The sequence below is a fragment of the Dama dama genome, chromosome 24 (genome assembly GCF_033118175.1).
Source record: "Dama dama isolate Ldn47 chromosome 24, ASM3311817v1, whole genome shotgun sequence".
NCBI lineage: Eukaryota > Metazoa > Chordata > Mammalia > Artiodactyla > Cervidae > Dama > Dama dama.
In genome coordinates, this window is record NC_083704.1 from 55,093,143 (window position 1) to 55,119,025 (window position 25,883).

Genomic DNA, 25,883 nt, shown 5'->3' on the forward strand with positions numbered 1-25,883 from the left:
CTGATACTTTAGATATGTGGTCACAGGCAGGTGATTTGAGTCTCTTTGAGTCTATTTCTTTATCTACATCATGGAAATAAAATAATTTATGTTGTAGTTATTTTAAGGATTACATAAAATGCTACGTCTTAAGTACATTGCCTGGCACATAGTAAGCCTACAATAAATAAATCATAGCTACTGTTGTATTTTTCTTCCTCCTCTCCTCCTCATTAGTTCCATTCCTACCTAGGGCCCTAGTTGCTTTTCAGACATTTGAAAAGTATCCAGACAAATATTTATAACAAGTATTCCTGCTGTGTTGGCCATTTGCCACTTTTTTTTTAAGACATAAAATATTACAGGTGCAGTTCAAATCTAGTACTGCTCTGCACATCCTCCTCTCCTAAGGTGAATACTGTTTTAAAGTTTCCAACTTGTTATATTTTCTGTATCCATCTGAGTTTTGACTTTTAGTTACAAGTATCAGGCAGTAGTCCCGCACCTCCCTCCTGCTAGTTTACTCAGAAGAATTGGCTAAAGGGTAGTAGTTAGCTCAGGGAATTTATAGGAGGGCCAGAGAATGGGTTTTGGAGGCTGCACAGCCAGGAAAGGACTCAGGTCACATTGCTGGCTGGCTTTGCCAAAGACGTGCAGCCACACCCTTGGGCACAGGTCCTTGTCCTCCCATGGTCTCTCACTGGGATTTATGCCATCCTGTTCCATTTCTGCCACAGTCCTCCGCTCTCACCAGAAAATGGAGGTTGTGGTTCCTGCTGCCTCATGTTGCTCCTTTCTGAGTCCAAATTTCATGCAGTGTCTAAATTGGGAAGTCTTGGTCACAGGCCTGCACTCTAGCTGCAGAAGTTGGAAGAGTGATTCCAGCTTCTGCCTGGGGGAGGCAGAAGTCAGAATGTGTATTCTGCAGCCAAAAATAGGACTAAAATCAGCTCCTCTCTCACTGGCACTTCATGAGCTGATTGAGATCCTGATCATCACTTCAGATTGGTGGACCATTTATTGCTGCCTTTTCTGGCCTTCCATGTCCAGTCTTTTCTTTTTTAATTTTATTGAAGTATAGTTGATTAATGATGTTATGTTGATTTTTGTTATATAGCAGAGTGACGCAGTTACACACACACACACACACACACACATATATATATATATTTTTTTCTTTTCCATTATGGTTTATCACAGGACATTGAATATAATTCCCTGTGCTATCCTGTAGGACCTTGTTTATCCATCCTATATATAATAGTTTACATCTTGCTAATTCCAAACTCCCTCTTTCACCCCTCCTCCCCCTTGGCAACCACAAGTCTGTTCTTTATATCTGTGAGTCTGTTTCTGTTTTGAAGATAAGTTCATTTGTGTCATATTTTTAGATTCCACATAGAAGTGATATATATATTTGTCTTCTCTAACTTACTTCACTTAATATGGTAATCCCCAGGTCCATCCATGTTACTGCAAATGGCATTATTTCATTCTTTGTAATGACTAATACTGGTGTGTGTGTGTGTGTGTATTTATATATATATAAATATATATATCGCACCTTTGTCCATTTATCTGTCAGTGGACACGTTCAGCCTTTTACCCATGTTTAAATCTCTTCCCTTACCATATCTACATTCATTTGTATAATAAGAGTTTGGTAAATGTTTGATACTTGGATAAAGATTTTTACCACTTTCAGAAGAACATTGTTTTGAACAGTGAAGTTCTGCCAAGGATTTGCAGACTAGTTGTTAAGAGGCACAGGTGTATTCGGATCCCAGGTGCTGTGATTCCTCACTTGGTGGGATCTTCTGGCACACTGAGCACTGTCCTCTCCTGAGTCCCCCTCAGTGAGACTCGGAGGATGGAACTGAATGTAAGTCACATTTGTTATCCTAAAGCTTTTCGTGTGTGTGTGTGTGTGTGTGTTGCTCAGTTGTATCTGACTCCTTTGCAACCCCATGGACTGTAGCCTGCCAGGCTCGTCTGTCCATGCCTGAGTCCCCCTCAGTGAGACTCGGAGGATGGAACTGAATGTAAGTCACATTTGTTATCCTAAAGCTTTTCGTGTGTGTGTGTGTGTGTGTGTGTGTGTGTGTGTGTGTGTGTGTTGCTCAGTTGTATCTGACTCCTTTGCAACCCCATGGACTGTAGCCTGCCAGGCTCGTCTGTCCATGGAATTCTCTAGGCAAGAATACTGAAGTGGGTTGCCATTTCCTTCTCCAAAATTTTTAGTAGCCTCTTTCATACAAGAAGGGAAAGATGTATATCAACTATATATCAAGAAAAAATTTTTAAATGGAAAAAGAGGGAAGAAGGAGGTGAAATTGACCTTTTAAAATCACATTTAAAAAAAATAAAATCACATTTTATTTAAACTAATATGTTATTTCAGCATTTCTCAAGTTGCATATTGTTGATGAATTATTTTACCATTTTTTGGCACAAATCTTTGAAATCGCTTTGTGTTTTGAACTTGTGAGCACTATGTAATATGGACTAGCCACATTTTAAGTGATTGCTAAAAATGTGTAACAAATGCAGCTTTAGGGAAATATGAGAGAAGAATTGTTTATTCTTTTTCTTGTGGAAATAAAGTAATTTTTAAAATTGTTTATGAGACGAAATTCTGAAATTGACCCAGCCCACTCAGATGATTTATTCTTATATACGTAAAATACTGGCTTTATACTCAAAGTAGCCAAAAACAGAACAGAACAAAAAATATTCAAAAATGCTGTTAGATAATGTACTGTTTTTAGCGTCAGTGATTGGAAGAGAAGATTCCTAAGTGAGGTAATACATGTATTACTTCATGGTTTCTCACTGCTTTTTAGTTGGAGTACTTAGTCCTTATGTTGTGTTGAGCTCTGTATTACTTAGGTTCTGAATGACACTGAGGAAAAGGAAATAGATGATTCATCTGCAAGCAGGTTAAGAACCTAAACAAGTGAGGTCCAATAAACCTTTTACACTATTGGTTATCAAACTTCAGGGTACGTTAGAATCACCTGGAGGGTTTCTTAGAACAGAAATGACTATCCTTCTCCCACTTCTAATTCAGCTGGTCTGGGGTCACTGCTGAGAATTTATATCCCCCCGCCCCCCAGTTTTATTGAGATATAGTTGACATACAGCAATGTATAAGTTTAAGGTGTACAGCTCAATTACTTCATTTACATATATCGTGAAATGGTAACCACAATAAGTTTAGTTAACATCCATCATCTCATATACAGAATAAGAAAGAAACATTTTTTCCTTTGCAGTGAGAACTTAGGATTTACTCTCTTAACTTTCACGTTCACTATCCAGCAGTGTTAACTATAGTTATGTAGTACGTTATATCCCTAGTACAGAACTTCTCTGGTGCTGGACTCTGTACTTCCAATCAGGGTGCCTGGGTTCCATCCCTGGTCAGGGAACTAATCCCGCATGCCGCAACTAAGACTTGATATAGCCAAATAGATAAATAAATCCCTAGTACTTAGTTATCTAGGAAGTTTGTACCTTTTGACCACCTTCATTCAATTCCTTTTGTCTTTGCCCCTGCCTCAGTAGCCATAAATCTGATCTGTTTTTCTGAGTTTGATTGGGGTTTTGTTTTTTTAGGTTTTTATATATAAATGAGATCATGTGGTATTTGTCTTTCTCTCTCTGATTTATTTCACTTAGCATAATGCCCTCACCATTCATCCATGTTGTCACAGATGACAGCATTTCCCCCATTTTTATGGCTGAGTAATATTCATTGTATTGATGGACACTTAAGATTGTTTCCATGTCTTGGCCATTGTAAATAATGCTGCTGTGAATTTGGGAATGCAGATAGCTCTCCAGCGGTTTTTTCATTTCCAGAAAATGTGCATCTCTAACATATCACAGGTTGGTGCTGATGCTGCTAATCTGAGGACCACATTCAAACATACCTGAAAAGCTTAATATACTCAATCAAAAAAATAATCTAGGAAAGAAGTCATGAGATGTTGATGTCTGGCAGAAACCAACAAAATTCTATAAAGCAATTATCCTTCAATTAAAAAGTAAATTAATTTTTTAAAGTCATGAGAATAAAAGAAACAGAACCAGCTTAGAATTGAAATCTAAATCTTAAGTCTGTACAGAAAACCTAGAATGCAGTCTGTCTAGGCTGAAATAGGAAGTTAGAATGCTCAAGAAAGTAATTAGTGTTGTACATACTATGTCATCAAAAGCCCAAATGGATGATAAAGTGTATCGCTTCTGATTGGGGCGGGGGTGGAAGGAGAGCAATTGAAAAAGAAAGTCTGGGAAAGGTGGTGGGGGTTGCTGAATGAGAAGTACAGATTCCAGTGTGAAGGGAACTGAAATATAGTGTGATTTATGAGGGATTGATAGAAGGTAAGAAACAGTGCTTTTTAAAACAATAAAACCAAATTCACCTTCTCCAGAAATGTCCTCCCCAATCAATACATCACTTTCCTAGTACATGCATATCTTTGGGATTGTCTTTTTTCTTTTTGTGTTTCTTTAGAATCACTTCAAATCTAGGCTTAAGTTTCAAACTGCTTTTTTTTTTCTCTTTAATTTTTTGTTAAGGTATCAGTCTGTCAGTTTGTTTTCTGAGACAGTTTACCTACCTTGAAAATTAAACAGTTAATAAAGACAGTATCAACCTCTGAATGTCTGAGATTTTTGTCTTTTTTTTTTTTAAGAGGAATCTTGTCAGAGCTTCTTAGTGAAGAAATACTCAAAGTTCAGCTATTCCTTCAGTTCAGTTTTAATTTCATTTCCTCATAAGTTCAAGTAAAGTTTAAATAACTTTTTTTACTTCACTGAGTTTACAGATTTTCACTGTGACTTTGTTCAATTCAGTTCAGTCGCTCAGTTGTGCCCGACTCTGCTCAGTTGTGCCCGACTCTGCGACCCCACAGACTGCAGCACTCCAGGCTTCCCTGTCCATCGCCAACTCCCGGAGTTTACTCAAACTCATGTCCATTGAGTCGGTGATGCCATCCAGCCATCTCATCGTCGTCCCCTTCTCCTCCCACCTTCAATCTTTCCCAGCATCAGGGTCTTTTCAAATGAGTCATCTCTTCGCATCAGGTGGCCAAAGTATTGGAGTTTCAGCTTCAGCATCAGTCCTTCCAATGAATATTCAGGACTGATTTCCTTTAGGTTGGATCTCCTTGCAGTCTAAGGGACTCTTGAATCTTCTCCAACACCACAGTTCAAAAGCATCAATTCTTCGGCACTCAGCTTTCTTTAAAATAGTTCTACTCTCACATCCATACATGACCACTGGAAAAACCATAGCTTTGACTAGACGGACCTTTGTTGGCAAAATAATGTCTCTGCTTTTTAACATGCTGTCTAGGTTGGTCATAACTTTACTTCCAAGGAGCAAGCGTCTTTTAATTTCATAGCTCCAGTCACCGTCTGCAGTGATTTTGCAGTGACTCTGTAGTAATTACCTAATCAGATAAAAAGTTATGTTTTTATATAAATAAAGATATGAAAGGTATTACAAGTAATATTTAATTTTTTTATTGACATGATTCTTAATGGGTAAAGGTTATAAACATAACAGTAATATTTAATTTTTTTATTGACATGATTCTTAATGGGTAAAGGTTATAAACATATAATTGATACCCTATACAATATGTTGATAATGATAAGGAAATGTCAGAAAGTGCTTTAACTTTTACTCTTTTAATTTTAAATTCTAACTACTTAGGATATAAAGTAGCATTAGATTATTTTTACCTGTTTGTTGGCTCATTTGGGTAAATGCCTTCAGTTCCGATTCCTTAGTATTTTGCTAACTTGTTTCTTTTGGAAGATTGAATATTGATAAATGCTTTCTAAGAAAAGTCATTGTAAAGAGATAGAGTAAAATCATTAAGAATATGAACTACAATTCAATGATAATAACCAGATTTTTGAACTTTTGTTTCTAAGCCAGTAATAATGTAGTTAAAAAACATACTGTGTATTTACCTCTACAACAGTAATTCTTAAAGGGTAGTTCAGGGACTGGTAGTTCCCAGCACTCTGAAATTTTAATCACTCTTACAGTGTTAAGAGTGATTCCTTAAAGTTAAAGCTGTTATTATTATAATATGAAGATGTTTATTTGCCTTTTTCACTCTCATTCTCTCATGAGTGTACAGTGGGGTTTTGCAGAGACCATGTGTGACGTGTGCACAACAGATTTTGCAAAAGCAAGTACAGAGAATCCAGCTGTCTTCAATTAAGTCAGCCATTAAAGAGATTTGCAAAGATGTAAAATTTTATGCAACTCTTACTATAAAAGTTTTGGCAAATAAAGTTATTCTTCATAAGAATTTATTATTTATGTTGACATTTATGTTGCTTTATATGGTAATTTTTAATTAATTAATATTTTTCTAAGTTTCCTAGTTTTAATTTCTAATGTAGTAAATATTGCCATCTATACAAAAGCTCTTCGGAGTCCTCATTTTTTAAAAGGGTCCTGAGAACAGAAAAAAAAAAAAGCAGCTCTTCTTTAGTAATTGGCTTCATACTTTCCTTTATATCCTTGGTGTAAAGCACTGATTCTCAAACTTGAGCATGCATCAGATTGCTGATCCCATTCCCTAGAGTTTCTGTTTCAATTGTTCCACCTAAAAGTTTGTATTTCTGACAAGTTGCATGGGTAATGATGATGTTGGCCTGGAAACTACATTTTGAAACTCACTGGTGTAAAGAAATACTGCTTATGAGGAAGAAAACCAACTTTTTGAACACCTACTATATGTCAATAAACATTCCATGCTCATGACCGCTCTGTAAGGAGGTGAGTAGGTAGGCCCTTTTTATTGTGCCTCAGGAAACAGAAGCTTCAAGGACTCGTAGCCAGGAAAGTACAGCAGCATTTCAAGTCAGCTCTCAAGGTCTATGCTCTTTATATAACCTCCTTGCCTATGATTTTTTTTTTAATTAGTCATGGCTTTCTTGGTACATAATTCTCATATTGATTCACTCATTTCCATGTAAAGTGTACAACTTCATAGTTTTTAGTCTATTCACAGAGTTGTACAACCATTATCACATCAGGTTTAGAACAGTCCCATCACCCCAGAAAGAAAGCTTGTAGCTTTAGCCATTACTTCATATTTCCCCCAATCCCTATCTCTTGGACAAGCACTAATCTACTTTATTTCTGTAGATTTGCCTGTTTTCGACATTCATATAAATGGAATTATACAATATGTAGTCTTTATGATTAACTTAATTTGGTATAATGTTTTCAGGGTTCATCTGTGTTGTAGCTTTTTATCAAAATTTTATTTTTTTCTTACTAGACAATAGTCTATTGTATGGAAGTACTACATTTTATTTATCTATCAGTTGATGGGTATTTGGGTTGATTCCACTTTTCACTTACTATAAATAATGCTGTTATTAACATTTATGTCCAAGTTTTTTGTGAGTATAGTTTTTATTTCTCTTGAGTATGTACCTAGGAATGCAACTGCTGGGTCATATGGTTTGTTTTTCATATCTCCGTCATATGCTATGTTTAACTTTTTTATGATCTGCCAGACTTTTTTTCCAAAGCAGCTATATCAATTTTACATTCCCACCAGCAGTGCATGAAAATTCCAATTTTTTTTTTTTGTATATGTGCCTACAGTATCTTTTATCCTTTAAAAAATTGTGTGGTTTTTGTTTTGTTGTTTTTTTTTTTTTATTTTATTTTTTGACCATGCCACACAGCATCTGGGATCCTAGTTCCTAGACCAGGAATGGAACCCATGCTTGCTTCATTGAAAGTCTTGACCACTGAACTGCCAGGGAAACCCCTGTTATCTGTTTTTTATTATAGTCGTCCTGGTGGGTTTAAATGGTATCTTCTTTTGCTTTGCTTTTCCCTGACAGTTAATGATGTTGAGCAACTTTTCATGTGCTTGCCAGCCATTTGCTTATCTTCTTGGGAGAATTGTCTGTTCAGATCGTCTCCCATTTTCTGTGTATGATGTGAGAAAGAGGTCTAACTTCATTCATTTTATGTGGACAGCCAGTGTCCAGCACCATCTTTGGTTATCTTTTGTGATGTATACAATCACTGATCTACCTTCTTATTTTCTACCTTCCTAATTCCTACATGCATTCAGAATGATTTAGATGGAAAATGATGGAAAAATACTGTTTTAAAATTGCATACTGTGTGTAGCATCCTTTCATGCTGTTCTGTATGCTGAAGTACAGCAGTAAGATAACGAGCTTCATTATCATCAGAAATGTGTGATCTGCGATAGTCACCTTAGTTAGATTAAGTTATCAGGATTTGAGTGGCATCTCCTGTAAAATAAAGGTATCGTAAATAAGCACTCTAAAGAATCATTCATCTGTGCCTGCCTTTTAGCAGCAAAATTGGAGATGTCTCCTAAAGGGATTTCAAGCATTTTGTCTCTACTGTGGTTTGTCTGTGGTGGGAGTAGTTTTGATCCTGAGTTGGAAATTGAATTCCTGTGGAGTGTATTTGTCTTTCTGACCCTTTAGAACAATGTCCCCACACTTTCAATCACTAACCACATGGATAAACTATTTTTTTGAGTATATACCTAAGTATATATTTATACATTGTATACTTGTACTACTATATGAGTATGCAAAAACAAAAGGGGTGACTTTTAAAAAGAAGGTAAGAAATGAGCAAAAGTTTTGATATTTCTCATGTGATATTCTTGCATGTGCTCAGGTGGCTGTTGCTCTGAACGCAACATGTTCAGAGATTACGGCTTCCTCAGAAGGCTGGGGTATGGCAGCCCCTCCTCCTCACAGTACACAGGGCTCCTGCCTGAGATCTCTGCCCTTCGGGACTGGGTTCTCCGTGTTGTCTGGTTCACTCACTGCCGCATCTTGTTGCTACAGGTACAGGTACAGGTACAGCAGTCTCCGCAGCAGGTCTCGGCTCAGCAGCTCTCCCCGCAACTCACCGTTCACCAGCCTGCTGAGCAGCCCATCCACGTCCAGGTGCAGATCCAAGGCCAAGCAGCACAGCCGGCGGCCCCCTCCATCCAGACCCCATCTCTGCAGAGCCCCAGCCCTTCGCAGCTGCAGGCGGCCCAGATCCAGGTGCAGCACATGCAGGCGGCCCAGCAGATCCAGGCTCCAGAGATCCCGGAGGAGCACATCCCGCACCAGCAGATCCAGGCTCAGCTGGTGGCTGGCCAGTCTCTTGCTGGGGGTCAGCAGATCCAAATCCAGACTGTGGGTGCCCTTTCCCCACCGCCGTCTCAGCAGGGCTCACCTCGGGAAGGGGAGCGGCGGGTTGGCACAGCCAGTGTCCTCCAGCCAGTGAAGAAGCGCAAAGTGGACATGCCCATCACTGTGTCCTACGCCATCTCAGGGCAGCCGGTGGCCACCGTACTGGCCATTCCACAGGGCCAGCAGCAGAGTTACGTGTCTTTGAGGCCCGACTTACTGACAGTAGACAGTGCCCACCTGTACAGTGCCACTGGGACCATTACTAGCCCTACAGGAGAAACTTGGACCATACCTGTTTACTCTGCCCAGCCCCGGGGGGACCCTCAGCAGCAGAGCATTACCCACATTGCCATTCCCCAGGAAGCCTACAACGCAGTTCACGTCAGTGGCTCACCCACAGCCCTGGCAGCTGTGAAGCTGGAGGATGACAAGGAGAAGATGGTGGGCACCACGTCTGTAGTGAAAAACTCCCATGAAGAGGTAGTGCAGACCCTTGCAAACTCTCTCTTTCCAGCACAGTTCATGAATGGCAACATCCACATTCCAGTGGCTGTGCAGGCCGTGGCAGGCACATATCAGAATACAGCTCAGACTGTCCATATATGGGACCCCCAGCAGCAGCCACAGCAACAGACCCCCCAGGAACAGACGCCGCCGCCGCCTCAGCAGCAGCAGCAGCAACAGCTCCAGGTCACTTGTTCAGTAAGTGAGACTTACCTGTAGGGCAGCCTGCCTCCCTGGGGCCCAGTGCCACACCAAACGTGCCTGGCAACCTCTGGCTTGTTTACTAGAGTGATGTTGGTCTTGCAATAGTAATACAGTATTTAGTATTTTAATTAGGATTGGGGAGAGGGAACAGGGGCTAGGCTATGGAGTAGGCAGACATTCTAGCCTGGTGTCTGGAGGTGAATGACCAGAAACTGCTTTGGGGGGTAAATGTTCGGAGTGCTTTTTCGTGATCTCTTTTTTAGGAAAAGTAAGTTCTAGGTTGAGACTAATGGGTCACCCCAAGTGTTATTTTTGTCCCAGAAGCTGCTTTCTGCATTGCAAATGAACAGATCTAATGAAACCTCTGTAGTTGAGCACACAGGCTGTAAACTCATTACAGTGGAGAAGCTGTTAAATTGTTTCTTCTTTAGTTGTCATCTAAAGATGGACTACACTGGACACAGTATAGGTGAATTAGGGGATCTAAAAGACTTCCTGGTGGGCCTGTTAAAAGTGATCATCTTTGGGAATTCCCTGGTAGTCCAGTGGTTAGGACTCTGTTCGTCCACTGCAGATGACATGGGTTCGATCCCTCGTCAGAGAACTGAAATCCTTTAGCCTTGTAGCATGGCCGAAAAAAAGAAAAAAGTGATCATCTTTGGGACTCTTAAATAAGTGACCTTTACAAGTGGGACTTTTCAGCGATATTTTTATGTTCTTTAAAAATAGTAAGATAAGTCATCCTTAATGAGTTTTCTGTCATGGCAGCTGTGTTGAGCTAAGTTTCTTAACTTTTGAAATGATTTTAGATTTATAGAAACGTTGCCAAGAGAACTGTCAAAATTTTAATTTTAAAATTGCTTGGCTCTTTTTGCTAATTGTTAGCCTTCTTGAGGCTGTCATAGATCCACCTTTTAAGACTATTAGTAAAGTTTCTCGTCCCTTGTCTAGCAGACATTTAGACTGGATGTAGAACCTCTGGTCTCATGAGACTGCTGAAGGTAATGTGCCTCAGCATATGCGCTCTGGGAATGCATGTGAGGGAGCTGGCACAAACAAAGCACTGTTAGACCAGGGACCACACTCAGAAACTCAAGCCGTAAATGATTGGATAAGCCAAAGCCAACTGAGTGGTTTCATAGAGGCAGCAGTGTATTAATCTTAGGTGACTTTATTAAGGGTCTGTTAAAATCCAAGTGTCAGGCCTAAGAGTAGGACAGTCATTGCTTCAGGTGGCTGATAATCTGGTGGAAGTACGCATGCATGATTTCTGTTTCTTTATAAACTGTTTATAGAGCAACATAACCAAGTGAATGTGTACTACTCACACAAAAGTCAGGCTGGGAATTCAGAAATCATTCGGGGTTAAAACAGAAGCATCTTTGTGGAAAAACTGGCATTTGATCTCTTGTTTATAGGTGAGATTGACAGAATGGAGCAGCATGAATATAGAGCTAGGAGTGGACACAAGGGATATGTCTAGGTTAATATGAGAGGAGGAAAAACTGTGGGAGAGGAGTTAGTGGAGGGGGCAAAGGGACTGTCTTCCCAAAGTGAAGAGTTGGTATGGTCTGTGGTGGGAAAAATTTCCAGAATCCTGCCTGAGTGATGGTACTCAGAAGAATCAGATAGTGGTGTGTGGAATAGGTGTAGGAGAGACCACCCAGAGACTTGTCATAGTGCACTGTGCTGAACTTCTGCTCACAGGGATGGAGCACATCAGGCCTCTCCTCTGCTCTCCTGGGCCTGATGATCCAGTCTGCGGTTCAGGGCTCTTTTGTTGTTCAACAGGCTCTGCTAGTAATTTGCACATCTGGGCCCTTCAACTGGAAAATCTTTTTCTAGATTCCATTTTAGTAAACCTGTGTTCTTCGTGTTCTTCAGAGGCTGTATCTCCTTTAGCAAAGGAGACACACATGTCCCTTAATAGGGACATATGTCAAGGATTGTTGCCAGAAAAAGAAATATTGGGAAGAATGCCCATCATGCAGGAAAGATTAGCTTGCCCATTCACACTACAGATATCCCTCTGCTTCCCTTATTGGGCTCTGTTCTAGGTTCTGGGGAACAGAGAGAATAAGACAGCCACTGCCTTTGGGGCCCTCATAGCCCATGGCAAGATAATTATGCTGTGATGTGAGTTGACCCTAGGGAGAGCAGATGTGTTCCTTTACCTGGCATACCCTTTTTGAAAGTTTTTTTTTTATAATTTGTCTTTAAAACTGGATTTGTGGCAAAACCTCCCTCCCTTGACCTCACACCCACCTCCGTCTGTTACCCCGTTTCTCCACTTTGCTTTATTCCCGGAGTTTTCACAGGCATCATCTGCATAGGCTGTCTCTACTTGCTCACCAGTTTTCTCTTCCAGCTCATTACCAGGTCTGCTCTTGCCAAACTGACCTACCACCCCATGGCCAGATCCAGCAGGCATGTCTGTTTTTATCTCGCTCGCAGCAACACACAGCAGAGCAGACCAAGCCTGCCTTCTTGAAACTCTCCTCTGGACTTCCATGTTATTTCCTCCTACCCTACTGGTTATTTGTCCTTTTCAGGAGACTTTGCTGAAGCCTCCATCTCCTCTGTCTGAACCATACACGTTGATGTTTCTCAGAGCTCAGTACTAATGCTCTTTTCTCCCCCAGGGGATTTCTGTCCATTGCCATGATTTTCAGAATCCTGTAAATGACTGCTGCAGAAGGTGATAATCACTGGCACCTTCTGCCAGGCACTGTCCATAGTGTTACATGTAATAACTCATTTAATTCTCACACCAACCTTAAGAGGTGTGTACTACTATCTCCATTTTTCAAATGAAGAAACTGAGGTACAGAGATTAAAGTCACCTTTAGCAAGTGGCAGAGTTGACATTGAGTCTTGGATAGGTGGGTTCTGGAGCCCATGTCTTAACCTGTGTGCAGTCCATGTACTGCAATGACACACAGCTCTTTATCCCTAAACTGTACCTTTCCCCTTAGAACCCTTACCATACGTTCAGCAGCCCACTTATTATTTACCTGCGTTTGTTAAGGATGTCTCAGCTCTTCATTAGCATCTCCTCTACCACTATTAAAAACTATTCATCTCAGAAAATGATACCATCATCTACCTAGTTATGTAAGCCAGAGACCCAGAGTCCTTGAGTCTTCATTCCCTTCCTCCTCACAGTCAGTTCATCAACAAGCCACATTGGTTCTGATACCAAACTTCTTAGAATCTCTTAAATCACTTCACTGCTGCCATCCCGGTCTTGGCCACCAGCACCTACTTCCACTATTCCATTTTCTATAGATCAAGAATAATCTTGAAATGTAGAATTATGTCACTTCCCAACTCCTTAAGGGCTCCATTGTAAATAGGAAAAACTCTACACCAGGGGTGCACGTGCATCAGTAGTTTTCAACCTGGATGAAACTTCTGTTTCCCCTACCCACTGATAGACATTTGAATGTGTGTGGAAGAATTTTGGTTGTCAGGGTGGTTGGGAGTGTTACATTTAGTGAGTGGAGGGGCACTGAAGGGAATCTGGCTGATAAGACAGTAGAGAAGCACTGCTTCCACCTACTAATCCTGTTACACTCCTGGATTTCTTCCTTGGGTGGATGGTGTTGCCATTGAACCACAGGGAGGAGAGTCTGAGGAGAATACTTCTGGATGGGCAGTGATGAATGCCCTCCCTAGGTAGCAGTCTGAGGTGGCTTTGAGATGTTCAGTCGGAGATACACAGTTCCCATTGAGTATATTAAGGCATGGTCTAGCTTAGGGGCACGTAGTTAGCAATCATTTCCACAAACATGGAGATCCTAACGGGGAAAGTGTTGGAGACTCACCAAGAATGGTGGTTGAACTGAGAAGTGTGTCGGGTGGGGAGCTCCAGGATCGACAGACATTTAAGAGTTTGGCACTGGTATTTGTTTATCTCCTTGTTTAATAATGTATCTTGTATCAAAGCTAGTAGGATAGTTTTTATTTTTATTGATTGATAAGCAAATGTATGTGTCATATATATTAATTGTTTAGCCTTCAAGTTGAATGATTTGGCATTTTTCAGCCCTTTAGGTAGGCCCTGGCATAGAAAATTGTTCAACGGAATTTGTTTTACAATGTAGACAGGTTTGTGAGACCCAAGAGCCTGTGCTTTGTATCTGTGTTGCTGTCTGTCCTGCCTGATGGGGGCTGTGATTGAGGGCTATGGACATTCTCTGCCCTTTGTCTGCACAGTTCGGCTTTCAGACCATTGAGAATGGGACTGCTCTTGCTTTGGAGGCGGGAAGCTCCAGTCTTCAGAAAATGTCCTTATGAGCCAAAGCAGTGTTATTGAGAAGGAACATGATGATTCTAAACCATGACTGGACATTAGAATAACCCAGAGAGCTTTTAAAACCGATGGCAGGCCACCACCTTAGACCAAGTAAATCAGGATCCCTAGGGACAAGGCCCAGGCATGGATATTTTTTAAAAGCAGCCCAGATGATTTTAAGGTGCAACTAAGTTTAACAGTCTGGACACTTGGTACTGAAAGTGTAGTCTGAAGACCAGCTCCCTTCCTTGGGGGCTTCTTAGAAATGTAGAATCTCAGGTCCCACCTGAGATCTTTCTAATCAGAATCCACGTTTTAATAAAATCCCCATGGTGTTGATGAGCAGTGCTGTGGGCTACTGGCTTTGTGCCAGTAGCTCTGGGCCGTGACTAAACATTAGAATTCTCTTTTTACACGGGAAGATTTTAAAAAGACTGATACCTCTTTAAAAAGAGATTCTGGGGTGGAGCTCAGGTATTGGTGTTTTAAAATAAGAGATTCAAAAGTACAGTCAAGATTAAGAAGCTTTGCACTAGCCTTTGCTGTCTCTGAAATAAACAACAGGACTCCAAAGTTTAGGATAGCAAGCAGGAGAGCAGCTTTTTAGTTAAAAGAGTTATAGCATTTTTCTGGCAGTTTTGTCAAAGGACTTGTTGACATGTTTTGATGATTTCTCTCTCATAGGCTCAAACTGTCCAGGTTGCTGAAGTTGAACCACAGTCACAGCCACAGCCTTCCCCAGAACTTCTGCTTCCAAATTCTCTGAAGCCAGAAGAAGGGCTTGAAGTGTGGAAAAACTGGGCGCAGACCAAGAATGCCGAGCTTGAGAAGGATGCTCAGAACAGACTGGCACCCATTGGGAGTAAGTGTTCGGGAGGGCAAGGGGGTTGGACTCTGTGAAATGCAGTGGCACTGAAGCAGCAGGAGGATGGATGGCAGGAAAGTGTATCCCTTGGCTCTGGGCGCTTGAGCGTGCCATCTGAAATAGTGTGCTGAATCCCAGACAAGAGGCAGGCTGGACCTGCTATAAACAAGCAGGATTTGTGGGGTGTGCCCAAGATCAGGCATTTTTGTACATACGGATTTCTGGGGCAGAGACTTCTGGGAGGAGATAGAAAGTAGTGAGTGTTCTTAGGGCCCCTCTTACTTAGCATTATCCTCATATACTTCCTCATATTACGGAGAGTGGGTTTTGTGTTTTTGCTTTCATTCCTTGGCCCTAATAATTGGGGGATATGTGAGATGGGAAGGGAACCCTTTTAGTAGTAGGGCAAACAGGATTATTGTATTTGTAGGCTAGTTTTGATCACAGATAGAAGTGATTGTTTTCACCCCAGCGCCTTGATGGGTGGTGTCTGCTCTGTAACCTCCTTCCAGGGATATGAGAAACCAGTAAAGAAATGGCTGTTGCCAGGACCCTCACTGACCTTTGGGACTTGTATTGTAGGGCGTCAGTTGCTACGATTCCAGGAAGATCTCATCTCTTCTGCTGTGGCTGAATTGAATTATGGGCTCTGTCTGATGACTCGGGAAGCTCGAAATGGAGAAGGTGAACCCTATGACCCAGATGTGCTGTACTATATTTTCCTGTGTATTCAAAAGGTAGGAAACAGAGCTTCATAGGAACCTGTTTGCCTTGTGTTCCCATTGGGTATTTGCTGCATAGTCAAATTAGTAATATGACAAAAGTGATAACAATGAAGGTACTCTCTTCCAACTATATAGTGAGGTTTTCAACGTACATTTTTTAAAAATTGGAAATGTTTTTAAATGTACACTTTTTTTAAATTGGAAAAGATCCACGTGTTCACTGTAGAAAATAAGATAATAAAATAATCCCTCTGGAGAAATATTTGTTAAAATATATGCTATATTACATTAGAGACTTTTTAAAAAAAATCATGAAACATTTATGTAACACCTTTTGTTAAAGTAAACATCTAGTTTGCAGAAAAGCAATTTTTCCAGAACAAAGTCTGGTGCTGACATATAGTTCATTTTCTCATTGTTTCCTGCATTAACGCAAAATACGTATTTGAAAGAGTCTAGCTAGAATATACAACTGTAGTTAGGTTTTCAGGATATCTAAGATGAAGATGAACAGGGGAGTTCATTTTAGGACCAGCAGTTTCAGAGACCAGAGGGGATTTCCGAGTGTTTGAATGCTATTGTAGAGAAGCCCACGGTGTGATGGAAGAACACTTGCTGATTGGGACTCACCCAGTTGCTTAGGCCTGAGAAAAACCCATCTCCCATTTTGTTACTCTTTCTTAGCAGTCACTTGGAGCACTGGCTGAATTACTGTATATGCTTTGTCTCATTCCATGCTCTCTCACTCATGCAGGGCAGGCATAGTCATCTCCATTTACAAACAAGGAAACTGAGCCCCCAAAGTTAGAAGACTCACATGAGTTACGTAACTTACACCATAGGTAGTAAGAGACTGGCCCTGGAGCCTGCATTGTGTGTTTTTGCTACTGTAAGACAGTGCCTTGCTTGCGTGAAGTAGCATTCACAAAATCTGCTCCATTGACCAACTTTCAAGAGTGTTGTGAGAGTTGGTTCCCATACTGAAGTATGCTGTAGAAGCGCTGCACACTGGACGGTTTTGACTCAGTGAATGGGTAGGGAGAGGTGAGGGTACTGCTCGAAAATTGTTTGCCTCCCTCAATATCTTGTCAAGAGTCTACCAACAGCTTTTATTGATTATTTTCCTTTTAGTATCTTTTTGAGAACGGACGGGTCGATGACATTTTCTCCGATCTTTATTATGTTCGATTCACGGAGTGGCTGCATGAAGTTCTGAAGGACGTTCAGCCCCGAGTCACTCCACTTGGTAAGAATCTTCCTAGTCCTTGGATGTCTTTTGAACCTGGGTTTAAAAAAGATGAGCTGCTTGTGTGGCTTGCTGTGATAATAGCATGTGGGTGAGGAGGCTGTAAGTCGCAGGCCCCAGCGTTGGTCTCTGTGCTGCTTGGCCCAGTGTGGAGGGGCATGGCTCACCAGGGAACCTGGCTGGTGCGGTGTGGCAAGGACACGGGCACATGCAGACTGTGGCGTGGTTACTCCGTTTTTTTTCTATTTAAATTTATTGATTAAAATTAGGATCCTTGCAGAAGTTACAAATTATGAACTATTTCATCTGTAGATTAATTATATATAGGGCTTTTCTCTGCATATATAAAACATAATTTTTGCTTTACCCATGAATGACCTAGGCAGCATAGTGTGTTGGAAAGAACATGAGTTTCACAGGAGAATGTTTGAGCTGTTTATTATAATTTTTTTTTAATAATCTATTCTTTAAGAGCAGTTTTAGGTTTACAGGAAGACTGAGTGGTATATACAAGGAATCCCAGATATTCCATCATACTGTGTCTCCCCTGTTACTAGTATCTTGTATTAGTATAGTATATTTGTTAACATTGAGGAGCCAACATTTGATACCTTATTGTTAACTAAAGTCTGTAGTTTACATTAGAGTTCACACCCTTCTTTTGTATATTCTGTGGATTTTGACAGTGTATAATGACATGTACCTACAGTTCAGTATCACATACAAGTTTTGCTGCCCTCAAATCCCCAAGGTTCCACTTAATTCGTCCCTCCCTTTGTGCCCCTGAATCTCTGGCAACCTCTGATCTGTTTTACTGTCTCTTTTGCCTTGTTCAGAATGTCATATAGTTAGAATACTTTAGTATTAATTTCTTTCACTTACCAATATACATTTAATGTTCCTGCATGTCTTTTCATGGCTTGATAGCTCATTTCTTTTTATTGCTTTTTTATTCTTTTTATTGCTTTTTATAGTATTCCATTTTATGAATGTGCCACAGTTTATCCATTCACCAATTAAAGGACATTTTGGTTGCTTCCATGTTTTGGCAGTTATAGATAAAGCAGCTGTAAACATTGCCTGCAGGTCTTTGGTGAAAGAATAGACAAATTCATGGAACAGAATATAGAGTCTGGAAATAAAGCCACATGAGTATAACCAATTTATCTTTGACTAAGGGGCAAAGGCAGTTAATGGAGAAAGGATAGTCCTTTTTTCTTTTTCTCTGTTTTTTGGCTTTACTCTGCAGCTCATGGGGTCTTAGTTCCCTGACCAGGGATTCAACCCGGGCCATGTAGTGAAAGTGTCGAGTCCTAACCACTGAACCTCCAGGAAATCCCCAGGATGGTCTTTTCAACTAACACTACTAGAACAACTGGACAGCCACATTAAAAATGAATCATAGACCCAAATGTAAAACTATAAAATTGCTAGAAGGTAAAATAGGAGAAAATCTAGGTGACGTTAGGTCTGGTGGTAACTTTCTAGGTACAGCATAAAAAGAATAACATATGAAAAAAAAAAAAATAGCATATGAAAGGGAAAAAATTGGTAAGTTGGACTTTATTAAAAATTAAAAAGCAAAAACTTACGCTCTCTGAAAGGCATTAACAGAATGAAAAACAAGCCACAAACTGGGAGGAAATCTTGACAAAACACATACCAGATAAAGGGCTGATATCCAAAATTTATAAAGAACTTTTAACAGTCAACAATAACAAAACAAAGAAAGAACCCAGTTAAAATATAGGTAAAGGATCTGAACACATGATTCACTAAAGAAGGTGGCAGATAAGTATATGAAAAGATACTTATCATGTATCATCAGTCAGTTGCCAATTAAAACAACAGTGATGGGCGTTCCCTGGTGGCCTAATGGTTAGATTTCAGTGCTTTCACTGCTGTGGCCTGGGTTCAGTCTCTGGTTGGGGAACTGAGATTCAGCAAGCCACATGTGTGACTTGCATAAATATTGATACATACGTGCATACATATATGGATACAGTGATGTATCATTATATACCTGTTAGAATGGCTGAATTCCCAAACATTGCGCTACCTTAGGATCCACCAGTCATGCTTCTTATTTACCCAGATGAAGTAAAAATTATGTCCACACAAATATCTGAGTTTTAATCCTGGCTCTACCATTTAATAAAATGTATACTGATTGTTTAAGTTTTTAAAAATGAGATATAATTGACTTAGTAGTTTCAAGTGTACAACAGTGACTTGATATAGTTTGTGTATGCCATGAAATGATTTAGTCTAGTTATCATCTGTCATCATAATCACTGCTTAACTGTTTAAAAAAAAAGTATCATTTAAACAAATACCTTTTAAGTGCCTACTATGTGCCAGGCAGTTCCAGGTGTAGGTAATACAATTCAGTAGTGAAAAATTGAAGCTTACAGTCTAATATGGGGAGACTGTATAAATAAGTTAATTTGTGATAATTAAGTACTTCGAAGGACAAAGCACACAGAATGGAAAGTGTTAAGGGCGTTAGGAAAGAAGCCTCTCTAAGGAGGTATCATTAGACACCTGAGTAAGTGAATTTCTGTACATGATTTGCAGATTTTCAGACCAAGTGTGGCTGTATAAAATTCACTTTATAAAAAGTTTTGTTAAGGAAATTTCAAGCACATATAAAAATAAGCAGAATAGAATAATGGCATTCCCACATACCCATGGCAAATCTTGTTCCATTTATACATTATCTGTTTCTCTCTCCCATATTATTTTGAAGTAAATCCCAGACACTTTATCCATAAATGTTTTAGCATAATTCATGTACCACAATGCCATTATTTTACTTTTTTAGAAAAAAGAATAGTCCACAATGTCATCAAAATCTGCCCTTTTCCACATTTCCAATTGTCCCATAAATGTCACTTTTTCTTGAGTCAAGGCGCAAATAAGTTCCACACATTGAAATTGCATAGATATCTTTTAATGTTTAGTTTTCATCTTAATTAACTTTTAATTAAATTCAAAAATAAACTTATTTTTCTTGCAGTTTACTTATGGAAGAAATTAGGCTTTTAAATTATTACAGTCTAATTTTTGCTATTAATATCTCCATGCTGTAATTTAACATATTCTTCTGTCCCCTGTATTTACAGTTTATTGGTAGTTGCATATAAAGACTTGATAAATCAGGTTTTGGTTTTTCTGTGTGTTTTCTTCTTGGCAGGGTTACATCATAGGTGGGTGCCCATGATGTCTGGATCCATTAGTTCATTAGGAGTTGCAAGCATTGGTATTCTAATGTTATTATTTCTTCCTTATTAGCTGAAATACAAAGAGAAAATTTCCCTCATCAACTCTTTGAATTCCTAGCAGTAAAGATTATATAGAAGAAGCAGGATGAGGGCTTGTTTCTTCTCCTTTGTTTAGCAGTTTTGACAGTAATGAGTTGGTTTACCAGCTTCCTTCAGCTGGCATTTCTTTTGTTTGTTTAAAGAATCATTGTGAGCAAGTTAATTTAAACATATTTAATGATTCAATTCATTGCACTTGGTATCTTAAATAGTGTACAAATTGTTCTGTCTGGCCATTTGGAGCCTGTTTAAATTGGCTCTTAAGTCTGTGTGGCACGACCCTACTTCCTTGATTTCTGGTTCACCAAAAATTTTCCAGGCTTTTCCTGGCCATTTTCTGTCTCCCAGTGTGGAATTAATCAGTTCTCTGTGGAGGCTGGTTCCTTTCAGTGTTAAATGGTATTTCATTACCACCATCTGGGTGGTAGGGGTGCTCATTGCTTCTTGGGTTGGTCATGGTTTTTAGGCAGAACTAAAAAAATAAATATAAAATAGAACATTTTGATACTTTGCAGTTAAGATTCAGAACTATGAGGCTTTTATATGTTGTTTCTATCTGTATCTCCTGTTGCCCACGCTAGGAGTTCTGATTTTCAGATCCTGAAGTTCCCTTTAAGCTGCTCTGTTAAGAAGTGATTAAAGGTAGGGAAGTGACAAGGTAGCAGAGAGAACCCAGAGAAAATAGAGCAATCCTAAATGTATGCCTGGACCATTCCTAGGGCTAGCCTTTCCCTAGGAGAGCGTCTCCTGTCACTCATCCTGCTTAAGATTTGTCTGAGAGTAAGGAAGATCCCCTGGAGAAGGAAATGGCAGTCCTCTCCAGTATTCTTGCCTGGGAGATCCCATGGACAGAGGAACCTGGCGGGCTACAGTCCTTGGGGTCGCAGAGTTGGACACGACTTCACGACTAAACAGCAGCAGCAAAGAAGTTTATCTTACTGCCATTGGGCCGCAGAATAGAAGAGTGGAGGCAGACAGGCCCTGAAGAGATGGAAGAGTGCTAATGGAATCAGGGGGCCAGCTTGGTCACGGCCAGAGGAAAGGAATGTATTGGGCTTCCTTTCCCTGCTTCTAGAAAGTGCCACCCTTGCTGCCTGCCTGGAGAGTCCTGAAACTCCTGTAGAAGAATGCTGGTGTTTGTTACTGTTTCACCATGTCCTCAGTGCCTGATACACATAAACTTGGACATTGACTGTTTTATGAACACATCAAGGGGGCTTGGTGATCAACCTGTGTCATTTTTGGTATAGACCTGCCTGTCCAGAGCTCTTGATCAAACCACTGCCTTTGTCCCTGTCCAGCTTTCAGTTAGCTCATGAAAGTAAAACCTGCCCTGTGGGGGAGACCTATAAGGGATCTGAATATCATTCTGCCCTATTTCCAGAGGGGATGAGAATGGATGATATAGAGGTTTAACAAAGACAAACAGGCGTGTATACCAGTTCTTTGGGCCCTGGTCTGGACACCTTGGAAGCTATGATGAAAGCTCTCTACGCTCTTTTCAGAGAAGTTTGCATATATGCAGAGGTCGATTTATACTTTGGGGTGTTGCAACCTCTCTGAGGGATGTCCTTTTACCTGATATTAACCTGGGATTAGAGGAAGAATGAACATCCAGTGAGAGCAATAATGGAGGGCCGGGGTTCTCAAAAGTGTGGTGTTAGGAACTTGTTGAAAACACACATTTTCAGGTCCTCCCCCAGAAAGTTGGGTTGGGACTCAGCTGTTTGTGTTTTAACAAGCTTTCCAGATGATTCTGCTATATCCCAGGAAGACTTCTCCAGTTAAACTTGTACTCCTGTGTGGTGCTTGCTGTGCCTCACGCCTCCCATCCCGCCACCCTCTTGTTGTAGCAGTACTCTATTCCTCCTAGGCTATGTCCTGCCCAGCCACGTGACTGAGGAGATGCTGTGGGAGTGCAAGCAGCTGGGGGCTCACTCCCCTTCCACCCTGCTGACCACCCTCATGTTCTTTAACACCAAGTAAGTGTTCCAGAGGCTCCGTGCTTAGCCACTGCCGAAATCTGCCCGGTGAAGAGGGTAGAAACTATCCAGATGGACTTCTGAGATCCTTTGACATACTTGAGAGCCTTTGGGCTAGTGAAGCCCTCCACCCCACTTGGCTACATTTTTTGTGGCGACCAGTAAGGCAGACAGCCTTGCCAGGTCTCTCCCATCAGCCCTTATGAGACTCCTCACTGGACAGTGTATTTGGGTGTGGGCCTGCCCAGATTCTGGGAGTGTGGGCAGCGGCTCCTCTGAAGCACTGATGGCGGAGGGTAAGTCATGGTCTCCTCCTGGCACCCCTCCCTTTGCCTTGCTTTCGCTTGTGGTGCAGATACTTCCTGTTGAAGACAGTGGACCAGCACATGAAGCTGGCCTTCTCCAAGGTCTTACGACAGACAAAGAAGAACCCCTCTAATCCCAAGGATAAAAGCACGAGTATTCGGTACCTGAAGGCACTTGGGATACACCAGACTGGCCAGAAAGGTAGGGAAGGAGGCAGGGTTTGCAGAAACAGGTGCTACTAGTTCTGCTCAGCCTTTGTGCCTGAGGGGCTAGTGACGAGTGTGAAGATGGGGATTTGCCGGATAGGAATGCTCCCTTCCCCTCTCGCCAGCCACTGGCTTCAAACTCTCCTAGAAGCAGAGCTGCCCCAGAAATGATAGCTGCCTTTCCTTTCATATTCACCGCCCATGCCTCATACCCTTTTCCTTCCCAGTATTTCCTAGTTGGGATGGCTGAAAGGCTGAGGTTCCTAATCTGAGACTAAGTAAAGGCAGTCTGATGCCATGTCTGTGGTGGGGGGTATGTTTTATAGTTACAGATGACATGTATGCAGAGCAGACGGAAAATCCAGAGAACCCACTGAGATGCCCAATCAAGCTCTACGATTTCTACCTCTTTAAATGGTGAGGAGGTTGAGTGTGACTGGGGGTGTGGGTGTGGGTGTGGGTGTATGCGCACGTGTGTGTATCTGTGTGTGTGTGTGTGCCCCTCTGCTTGTGCGTGTGTGTATCTGTGTGTACGCGCGCGCATGCGTGCTCACAGAAGCATTCTCAATTCCCAGGCTAAGTAAAAGCAGATTTCCAAAAGGCTAAATATAGAAGCACACTTACTGGTTTTCCCAAAGCATGTGCCCAGGGCTGCTCCCTGATGGTCCACTTTGGTGGAGAGGGGGTGAAGGTCAAGGGGGGAAGGTACAGAGAGGCTGCATCTCTCACATATTGAGCATATAGCCCTGTGTTTTCCTTGTCTTGACCTTTGGTCACTATACCATAGGTGTAGGGGAGCTCCTCTCCTTGGCTTTTGCTGTCTTCTTGCTCCTGCAGTTGGGCGTATCATCCTCACAATACTGCCAGCAGATCTTTCAACATTGTAGGTCTTATGTTACTTAGATGAAAACCTTGAGTGGTTTTCTTTTATTCTACAAAGAAAAACAGTAATCCTAATTACTGCCCTAATTACCAGCAGGGCCTTTCATACATGCTCCCTTGCTAACCTCTTGTCCTCATAGCTCTTCACTCTCTAGTCACACTGCTTTTCTCTACTGAAGGGTATCTTGCTCTCCCTTCCTCAAGACCTCTGCACAGAATTTTTCCCTGTTGGGCTCACCATGCCATCCCTATCTGTTTGGTCAGTTAGCTCCTATTCATCCCATCCATTCTTCCTAAAAGAAGTTTATCAGAGAAGTATTTCCAGATTCCCTACCTGTTCCCTCTGGCTGTTTCTTCTGTAGCCCTTACCACTGCTTGTCATTTTGTCTTTAGGTAACTGTTTTGATTGCTGTCTGTCTCCCCTCTTACCCTCATATAGGGACTCTTGGGTCTTACTCACTTCTTTTAATATCAGCACCTAGTGCAGGTCTGGCACACGGTAGCCCTTTGATAAACTGAATCAGTGGATGAATAACTGTTAGAGGATGGCATATGCTAAGTACTTAAGAGAAGTACAGCACAACATGGGGAGTGGGAGTGAGTCCAGGTAGAGGCCGAAGCATCACAGCAAGCTGAGAAGTCAGATAGGTGAAGTTGAGAAATTATCAATGGATGGGGTTAGAGGAAACAGCATAAGCAAAGACTTGGAGATAGATAGGTGGTGAAACTGGTTCAGCCTGGGATACGGCTGGACTCAAGTAACTGAACCAGGGGAGGCCTAATCAGAGGACTCAGCGTGCGAGGTGGGGAGCAAAAAAGTACAGACATCTTAGAGGCAGTGTGCCCTGGCTGCACGGAGCTTAGGAGTTATGCCACCATTCTTTGCATCTGTCCAGGCGGTTCAAGGTGGGAAGGTTGAGATTATGACGCTTTTACCCAGCTTTTTACCCATATATTCTCCAGCCCCCAGAGTGTGAAAGGCCGGAATGACACGTTTTACCTGACGCCCGAGCCGGTGGTGGCCCCCAACAGCCCGATCTGGTACTCAGTCCAGCCTATCAGCAGAGAGCAGATGGGGCAGATGCTGACTCGGATCCTGGTGATACGAGAAATTCAGGAGGCCATTGCGGTGGCCAGCGCCAGCACCATGCATTGAGAGACCCCTCAGCCATGGTGCATGGGAGACCATCCAGGAAAAAAACGGACACAGTTTCACACTAAAGAAGAGGCCTCCATTTTTTTTCTTTTCTTTTTTTATTGGTGTAGTTATGAAGCCTTTCAGACTGCTTCTGTTTCAAATGTAAAAGGAAACTTTGCCCCCTTGTGCATCTTCATAAACCTGCTGTGGGGACTCCTCAGCCCATAGGGGCTCAGGGTTTCCTGAGAGCCAGATGTCCTGGAAAGTTGCTGGCTGACTTTTTTTTGTGTGGGGCCTGAGGAAAGGGCTTGGACTGTTAGGAGAAATGTGGCCCCTTCCCTTCCTCCAGAAAGATGGAATTAATGATGGATGGACCCTCCAGGGAATCTCCCCAGCTGGCTTCCACTCTGACTGGCAGACTTCGCTGACCACGGGGGAGCCACGGTCTTTTCTTTCTTCATGCTCAGACACAAACCTAGCATCTTAACGGAAGGAAAATGAGGGGAACTTCAATTATGATTTATTAAAGACAATTTCTATTACACCCTCCTTTACGACAAGTGACATTTTAGATGTTAAAGTAAAAACTTTACCATGCCTTTTTTTTTCCCCCCCACCCCGGCCTAACACTGAGGCCTTAAACCTGAGGCTTCTGTGCCTGATGGAATTCTTGTAACATACACTTGTGTATCATATAAAGATACCACTCTGTTTCTCTTATGTATTCTTAATCTAGTTGTTTATTAAGAATGACAAGCACGTCTTTTCAACATGCTAGTGAACAACGCCTCTTTATTTGGGAGGAGTCTGGCGGGACAGTGGAAGCCAAGCCTTGCCTGTTAATTGCTCAGGGCAAAGTCCTGCGGGAGGGGGTTGCGACGGGAAACGGCCGAATTCCCCAGCGACTCGGTTAGGGCGTGCTGTGCGCATGCGCGACCCTGCCAGTCCCGCCCTAGAGGCCAATGGGCTCCGCCTTTGCGTGCTGCGTCGTGACGTAAGCG

At 41.6% G+C, this 25,883-nt stretch overlaps 1 protein-coding gene across 5 annotated transcripts in view; it reads left to right on the top strand.

Moving 5' to 3' along the window:
• The window catches only part of QRICH1 (glutamine rich 1), a 41,651-nt gene extending 15,999 nt beyond the window's left edge, over window positions 1-25,652 (top strand). For all 5 annotated transcript variants that reach the window (XM_061128645.1, XM_061128640.1, XM_061128643.1 and 2 more), the window contains 8 exons: window positions 8,869-9,906; window positions 14,894-15,071; window positions 15,657-15,811; window positions 16,931-17,045; window positions 22,242-22,350; window positions 22,706-22,857; window positions 23,189-23,279; window positions 24,708-25,652. In XM_061128645.1, coding sequence (XP_060984628.1) covers window positions 8,869-9,906; window positions 14,894-15,071; window positions 15,657-15,811; window positions 16,931-17,045; window positions 22,242-22,350; window positions 22,706-22,857; window positions 23,189-23,279; window positions 24,708-24,900 — 2,031 coding nt within the window. In that variant the 3' untranslated portion in view covers window positions 24,901-25,652. The remainder of the gene's footprint in view (window positions 1-8,868; window positions 9,907-14,893; window positions 15,072-15,656; window positions 15,812-16,930; window positions 17,046-22,241; window positions 22,351-22,705; window positions 22,858-23,188; window positions 23,280-24,707) is intronic.
• Window positions 25,653-25,883: the final 231 nt, after the last annotated feature.